The 8,648-nt window shown below is 49.1% G+C and overlaps 1 protein-coding gene across 2 annotated transcripts in view; it reads left to right on the plus strand.

Moving 5' to 3' along the window:
• Positions 1-8,114, plus strand: part of ppm1ba (protein phosphatase, Mg2+/Mn2+ dependent, 1Ba) — a 42,919-nt gene extending 34,805 nt beyond the window's left edge. Inside the window, exon 6 of one of the 2 annotated variants that reach the window (XM_061227879.1) lies at positions 3,169-5,410. In XM_061227879.1, coding sequence (XP_061083863.1) covers positions 3,169-3,408 — 240 coding nt within the window. In that variant the 3' untranslated portion in view covers positions 3,409-5,410. Of the gene's footprint in view, positions 1-3,168; positions 5,411-6,180 lie in introns of those variants that run through there. The other variant, XM_061227880.1, reaches the window with a different exon arrangement.
• Positions 8,115-8,648: the final 534 nt, after the last annotated feature.

An 8,648-nucleotide genomic window follows, 5' to 3' on the forward strand; every position in this document is an offset into this window, starting at 1 on the left:
GGAATGCAATCTCTAGTTCACACACACACATACACACACATACACCCTCACACACACACACACACACACACACACGTACACTCACACACACACACGTACACTCACACACACACACACACACACGTACACTCACACACACACACACACACGTACACTCACACACACACACACACACACACACGTACACTCTCTCTCTCACACACACACACACACACATACACTCTCATACACACACATACACTCTCATACACAAATACACTCTCACACACACACATACACACACTCTCACACAGTCATACACTCTCACACACAAACACACACACATACACAGACATACACACACACACACACACACACACACACACACACACTACCAGCGGCTGCTCCCTCAGACCCTATAGAAACGGCTCCACGTTATTATTGCCCTGAGTAGAACATTGGCCCTATGATCAGACTGATAGGGGCCAGACTGAAGCACTGAGAGACCCTGTAGCCCTGTAGCTCTGTAGCTCTGCCTACCAGGGACAGAGACAGGTGGTTGATGGGATACCAGCGCTGACATTACCTTTTCTCCCCGCCCTCCTCCTCTCTGACCCTGCCCCACCCTCTGCTTTACGCAGCCTTCCTGTTTCATTTGGTAAGTTCTGTAATTCTTTCTCTCTGGTCAGTTATGTGCCATTCTCCCTCCAGCAGTGTGATGCCATGTTGGATATGTTGCCGTGTTGGGGGACGATGCCGTTTTCGGTTGCCGGGTTTGAGACGAGGAATGCGTATGGGCTCCGAGCGCTTTCTCCTGAAAGGGTGGATTTTTTCTGTGTGCAATCTGTCACTGATCTGGCTCCTGCCACTGGGTGGGGCTGGTTTATCACCAATCAGGGGTTGAAGCTCAGATTCTCCAGACAAAAACAAATGATGAAGCTTTCCTTGCTCAAAAATATTACGCTTCCGCCCTCCAGCACACAAAAACACGCACACGCTCACGCTCTCACACACACACACACACACACACACACACACACACACACACACACACACACACACACACAGAGGGGATGCAGTTTACACCATTGCCACATTGGAATTGGATGAATGTACGCTACCTTTTTTGAGTGAAAATCCGATCAATCGGTGTGTCCCATCCCAAATCACTGTGGTGTTTTTAGTACCACAAGGTTTTGTTGGAAGCAGGGCTCAAACTCGAGAGCTGGGTAATTCTACTCTGTATTTTGAGAATTGGGTGGAAACACAGTTCAATGCGTTCAGTGGCCGTGACATCTGGAGATCTGGCTCTTGTGGTTCTTCTGGTACACAGCTGTAGATTAGAAATGCCATAAGAATGAACTGAAGCATACGGAGAGGAATCAGAGTTTATCAGAGTTCATCAGGATGGCTGACTGGGACGATGAGCTGAATTCAGGATGCTTCATCGATTGATTGGCAGTTGTGGAGCAGGTAGCAGGGTAGGGTTTATGTAACAGGAAATATAACAGGAAAAAGAGGCAGTAGATGAAGGTGTAATGGCTGATGGGATGCCATATGTACAGGACTTCCTGTGGTGGAAAGGTTCTGGCTCTTCTGGGGTGAGGGGGGGGAATGTGTGGTGTGATTTGTGACCGGTACTGAAGACTACAACTCTCATGCACATCGCACACAAGCTACTGGACTACAACTCCCAGGCACCTCTTTCAGGAGGCCAACATTCATGTTCTGCAAACACATGCTGCCAAGTTGGGCATTGACCGTGAAGCATATTTGGGCCCCGATGTAGCGTTGTTCTTCCTTGGCCTTCACTGATCTGAAGTTCGGCTGATTGGCTGGGTGAGATTTCTCCCCTGTGGCTTTCACCTGTCCGTGTTCTATAGGTCAGGTGGAGGAGGGGAAGAAGAACGCGGCTGGTTTTTTGATTGGACCTTGATGTGGATTCACAGGGTGATTCACTCATTAATGCTGGGTTTTCTTTCTCTACGTGTGTAGATTTTTTACCGTTAAATCTTTGTTCCTGGACATGCATGGTAACCAAGGCGCTGGAGGGAATGGGGTGAACCGGGGGCTTTGGTGCAGGGAGTGCCGTCCTGGCGTGGGTCTCCGGGCCTGTTTGAGCCCCCCTCCTCAGTGCTACACAATGAGTACAGCCCGCTGCCCCCCCCCCCCCCCCCATCTCCCAGTTGACAGCCTCTCTAAATCCATCCTGTCCTGTGGTCTTAGAGACGCTGCTTCATCAACCCCCCTCTCCCCTTGCTCTCCACCTCTCCCCTCCCCTCCCTGTAGCTGTGTTAGCCCTGTGTGTGACCTGCTCTGTGCACTGACACTGGGCCCCCCTCCCCTCCCTGTAGCTGTGTTAGCCCTGTGTGTGACCTGCTCTGTGCACTGACACTGGGGTCCCCTCCCCTCCCCTCCCTGTAGCTGTGTTAGCCCTGTGTGTGACCTGCTCTGTGCACTGACACTGGGCCCCCCTCCCCTCCCCTCCCCTCCCTGTAGCTGTGTTAGCCCTGTGTGTGACCTGCTCTGTGCACTGGCACTGGGCCCCCTCCCCTCCCTGTAGCTGTGTTAGCCCTGTGTGTGACCTGCTCTGTGCACTGACACTGGGCCCCCCTCCCCTCCCTGTAGCTGTGTTAGCCCTGTGTGTGACCTGCTCTGTGCACTGACACTGGGCCCCCCTCCCTGTAGCTGTGTTAGCCCTGTGTGTGACCTGCTCTGTGCACTGACACTGGGCCCCCCTCCCCTCCCTGTAGCTGTGTTAGCCCTGTGTGTGACCTGCTCTGTGCACTGGCACTGGGCCCCCTCCCCTCCCTGTAGCTGTGTTAGCCCTGTGTGTGACCTGCTCTGTGCACTGACACTGGGCCCCCCTCCCCTCCCTGTAGCTGTGTTAGCCCTGTGTGTGACCTGCTCTGTGCACTGACACTGGGCCCCCCTCCCTGTAGCTGTGTTAGCCCTGTGTGTGACCTGCTCTGTGCACTGACACTGGGCCCCCCTCCCCTCCCTGTAGCTGTGTTAGCCCTGTGTGTGACCTGCTCTGTGCACTGACACTGGGCCCCCCTCCCTGTAGCTGTGTTAGCCCTGTGTGTGACCTGCTCTGTGCACTGACACTGGGCCCCCCTCCCCTCCCTGTAGCTGTGTTAGCCCTGTGTGTGACCTGCTCTGTGCACTGACACTGGGGTCTCGCGCCAGGACGCAGAGGGTGGCGATGACGACGGCGGCACTACCACCGCCCACCTGCTGGAGGCGCTGCGGCAGTTCCGCGTCAGCCACCGGGGCGAGTGCCGCCTCCTCCTGGAAGAGGCGCTGTCCACCTACCGGCTGCCCAGCGAGACGGGCGCGCGCGAGGGAGCCCCCGGGAGCGAGCCGCCCCCCTCGCCCCCGCCGTCGCCCGTCAGCGAGCCCGAGGAGCGGCCCGAAGACACCGCATGACCTCTGACCTCCGACCTCCCGTCAACCCCCTCCCCGTCCCCTCCAGACCCCCCCCGGCCCCGCCGTCGCCCGTCAGCGAGTCCGAGGAGCGGCCGGGAGACACTGCATGACCTCTGACCTCCCGTGAACCCCCTCCCTGTCCCCTCCCGACCCCTCCCCGTCCCCTCCCGACCCCACCCGGCTCCCCGGGCTTCTAGTATCTTCCATGGCCACTGGGCCTCCTTGTTACCTTCTTATTCCAGTGCAGGCTTTTGTTTACTGTGTCCCTCCCTGTGGAGGAGTGGGAGGGGGTGGAGGGGGGGAATAGTCCTCTCAGTATTTGGCCAAGATTTCCAAAGTCACAGCCAAAGGGAACAAATACAGGAGAAAGAGGAGATTCAGGGTTTATAGCTTAATGTTGTATTTACTCAGGGAACTTTCTGAAACGGTGACAATACAGGGGAGGAGTGGCTGAAAGATGTTTTGAAAGGTTTATTTTTTGGTCCTTACTCAAAAGTTAGAGCAGAGCAAATGACACCCTACCCAGCACCATTCCTAATAAAAATCTGTACTGAAAGGTGAAAGGGTAATAAGGATGAACTTGGCTGTGCATTGACACAAACAAATATATTTATCCTGTAGATTACTTCTGCCACGTAGCTTTCCATCTATATACAAACATGAAATTGTGCTTGTGAGCAAATACAGACACTCTTATTATCTCTGTTGCCTTGCAGACAGAATTGAGGACGTTAAGTCGGATATTATATTTATGACTTACGCTGTAACATGCAGCGTAAAGGCAAGTGTTAAAAAAAAAAGCCCCAATAGCTAAGGGATGGATAGGGTCAGCAATGGGATACTAACTGCGTTTGTCTGTATCCGAGATAACGTTGCACAGTCTTACATTGTCTTAGAGTATTTGCTAAAGAGTGAAACATGCGCATTAGGCACTTAAACGGCACATATTGAAGAAATGAGACGTAGAGAATTAGAAATGCATGATCTCAGATGACTAGACGGATTGTCCTTGGCTGACCATGTGACTGTCTACATGTCACAGCAACAGACTCCCATCCCATAATGCAGTGCACGTACACAATGCATTCTGTATACTCTTGTCCCCTGGCAAATGTTAGATGCAGTGACCTCTGGTGTGTGCTCCTGACGAGTTTAGGAGTGTGTGTGTGTGTGTGTGTGTGTGTGTGTGTGTGTGTGTTGCAGGTGTATTGAGGAACAGGTGCAGGTTGAGGAACGGCCTCACCTGTTTGTCATTCACAGTGCCGCTTGCAGTAAATGTGTGTGTGCTGTGATTGGCTGACTGGTAGCACTCTGGGTAATTTTGGAAGGGTGTCGTTTCTGCCCAAATGTTTATGCGTCGGGTGAGGCAAGCTGCAGCACTCATGCTTACATGTTATTCTATTAATAAAATGCACTCTGTATGTATGTTGATGTGGTGGTACTAGACTCGCCCTTGGACAGTGGTCGTGGAGAGCTACAGGGTGTGCTGGTTTACATTATTACTCTGCACTTAATTAATCAATTACAGCAGTTGACTACACACTTAACTCACCTTACCTGATTGCCTGGGTCTCAACAGGGTGCCGATTTTAAGGTGAAAACAAAAACCAGCAGACCCAGTAGCTCTCCAGGCCCAGAGTTGAAGGCCACTGCTCTCGGGTCAGTGTGCACATAATATATGCTGACAGGACATTGCTGTAAGATTGTATTACACTATAGGGGTAAACGCTGAAGGTAAATGTTTAGTGAGTATAGATTTCCTAATGTATGGCCGAGTTCAGAATTCGTTCGATGTTTTTATTGGAGGGAAGTTGTGAAAGGTGCGTTTAGTCGACGCCTGTTCCTCCCACACAGTTCAGGTCTGGGTTTCTATCAGCGATTGTTCTGTTGCTTTTTCTTCTTCTTTCCGACTGCACCTTTCGGTTGTGGAGTGTTTCAGCTGTGTTCCGTGCTGCTGTGAAAATGCATTTTTCTGAACCAATAAAACCCATCAAACACTGAAGGGTGTCGTCAGGTCTTCATTTTCCCGTCTCTGTGTGAATAATAAGGTGTTGCCGGTGCGTTTGGGGATAATGTGGTACAATCCTGAGACCGAAGGGAATTTTCTGACCCGCTTTACTCTTGAAACCTCGCTGCTGACTTTTAATTTGGCTTCTACTTCTGTAGTAGCTAAGCCAGGTCAAAGGTCAGTACGGGTTAACGAAAACACGAATGGGATTCAAAGAAACATTTTCCAGTTGTGTGGAAATTGTAGGAGGTCCCATCGGTCTCGGCCTCCCGGTTGTGTGACTGCTAATTGGTTGATGGGTGCGTCCTTTGGGCTGACCGCACCCTGGCTCCACCCGTCTCAGACAGCCAAGGCTTGCATTGTCATGGTGCATCTCAGGAAGGTGTGGGAGTGGCAGAAGTTTTCTTGGGTTTGGCGTGTTCGGGCCGGGGATCAAGGGGACTTTTTAAGATTCACAGCCGCCTCTCATATTGTCCATACCGCTCAATTTCCCTTTCTCTGTCTCAGTATGTTGTTTTATGTGCAATGCTGTAACTAGGTGGTGATAAACAAGCTCTCTCGCTGAAAGCCTATTGGCAGTATTGCCAGTATTGCCAGTGACGGCTCTGCAATGGTTTCCTCCTCTTTGCAACTGGTCTATAAAGACAGGCTGCCCCCTGTGGCCATTGGGTGTAATTGCACAACAGTTCTTAATTTCTCTGGGTCTGTTCTGGCCTCACTTACTCATGCCCTGCCCCCCCCTCCCTCCTCTCTCTCTCCCGCAGAACGGAGGTGACCTGGAGGACCCCTGGTAGCTGGAGAACGTGACGCTTTTGTCCGTAACCGAGAATGTCCTGAAAACATGAACACAGAAGACTGCTTTCCTCACATTTTCTCCCCCCCCCTCCCCTCCCCTCCCCCCTCCCCCCCCATCCTCTGATACCAAGAGATCAACAGGACCATACAATCAAAACGACACAACCCAAAGGATGGCACATTTTTTTTAAAGGCTCAGAAGAGGAACTGTAATATTGAAAAAATAAAAATAAAAAAAAATGGGAAAAAAAAGAAACACTATATAATAAGAGAAACTATAATGAATTTTTACCTTTTTTGTTTTTGTTGCATTTTTGTGGTTGTGGATTTCTTTCTTTTCCAAATGTCGGAGCGGGACGGCCCGAGCTGGGAGTTGTGTCCGCGCGAACTCAGCGGCCGCGGGTTCCAGAACACGCCGTACGTCGCCCCCTTCAGGACGGTTCGGGAGCGCCGCGTGGCGAGGGGACCTCGGGACGCCTCCCCCGCGTGAACTCGGCTCACCTCCGCGTTTCTGAAACGGTTCACTGGACAAGACACACGTACAACGTTTTTTCCTTTAAGAAAAAAAAACGCGTCCGGATGAAGGCATTACTCGTTTTGGAAGGTTTGAAGGTCGAGAGCTTTTTGCACCTTTTCCCAGTCCAGCTCCCGGAACCGGACTTGGAGACACTGAAGACGCTCGTTTGCATTGAAAACTGTTCCTTCAAGCAGGTTCTTCTCTGTCCCATATGCTTATCCCCGCCTTGCTGTTCAGAGAATATATATACAGATATATATATTTTTAAGTTCCCATTTCACTTATTTTCTTCCTGTTGTCAGTTGTGGCCTACTGTGCTTGCTGTAAAAAATAAAAAATAAAATGGAAAAAAAAGTTGACTTGGTTGGAAAGTAAAAACATACTGTAGAGGACGTGCAGAGCAGTGGACTGTCACATCTACACGCTAGTGCACAAACCAGCAGCCCACTGACCGCTGCGCTTTCTGGACAAGTGGGGCTTCAGTGCCCCTCAGAACCTCAGATTTCATTTAATGTGTGTTCCACTCTATCTGCCTGCCCCCCACACAGTCATATTTTTGCATCATTTGCATTTTTTTTTTTTTGCCTTTTACAATGTTGTAAAGTTGTGATTTTGTTTAACGGTGTTTTTGTTTTCTTTTGTTTCTTTAGTTTTTTTTTTTACAGAATGGATTTATTTTTACATTTTTTATTTTTTCCTGATGCAGAGTATTGTGTGATGAGGTTGTTGCTTGATTTCATTTACAACCCAGAGAACACTCATTTGACAACAAAAACATTTTTTTTCTTTTCTTTTTTTTTGAAGATTTAAAACCGAAGGCAATTCTCAAATTTAAAAAGTCATTTTCTTTTGTAATTATTTCCGTGGATGGGGGAATATGGTGCGGTTGGGGGTATGGGCATATCCATGGCGTAGCGCATGGTTTTCTGAGATTCGAGACGACATGGTACAGGTCTGATTGCCATATGATTTTTAGGTACTACTTGAATACTCTCTGTGTGGTTCTATTTTTTGCAGTAATGATTTTTCAGATTTTTTGTTCCGTGCATGTTGAGTTGGGGTTATGATGCTTAAGGGAAGGGGGATGTTTAACTTCAGACGCTGGGATTTTGGGAGAGAACAATGAATGTATTTCACCGTTATACAAACGGACATGTAGTGGAGGCCTTGCAAAGAGCTCTCCTTTCATCTGTTTGTTGATGATAACTTGCCCTTGTGTGTATTTTCATGAGTGTCTATTTGGGCTACATTGAATTATGTTTTAGTATTATTTTTATTTCATTTTGTTTATTTTTATTGCAGTTCCTTCCCCCTAATCGTACACTTCACCTGTAGCAGTTTGCTGGATCGCTTCCTGTGATAATAAATGATAAAATAATAATTTGATTACGTATGAGAATATTAATGATTTAAAAAATAATAATTTTGCGCTTTTTGGTGCCCGAGAATCACCCGCTCTGATTTCCTTTGTTTTGTATATCTACAATTATTGATATATAGAATAATTATTGCAACAATATATTTTATTTATTCCTAGATTTTAGCTTTGTAAATGAGAAGTGGTGTAATTGGAGAATGGGGTGAGGTGTGTGCGGGGGGGTATGTGCTGCCTCCCTTGGTGGGGGCTGTTTGAGATGCGGGGTTGCGGGGTTGGGGGGGGGGGGGGGGGGGATCAGGGGGTGGGAGGGCGGAGGGGTAAGGGCGTGTTTCAGGGCCAGCCTTGGGCCCTACTTGTCACCCCGTGTGTTCACCATAACTCCCTGTACTGATCGTTCCCAGTATGATATTGTGATGTTTCATACCATACAGTGAACATAATCACCTTCTCTTCAATAAAGGATTGCTAAAGATGGCTGACATCACCATGCTCTTATTAGATATTTTTTTGGGGGGTGTATCGTTTGTCAGCTGTGCCGGATT

The sequence above is a fragment of the Conger conger genome, chromosome 18 (assembly GCF_963514075.1).
Source record: "Conger conger chromosome 18, fConCon1.1, whole genome shotgun sequence".
Taxonomy (NCBI): domain Eukaryota; kingdom Metazoa; phylum Chordata; class Actinopteri; order Anguilliformes; family Congridae; genus Conger; species Conger conger.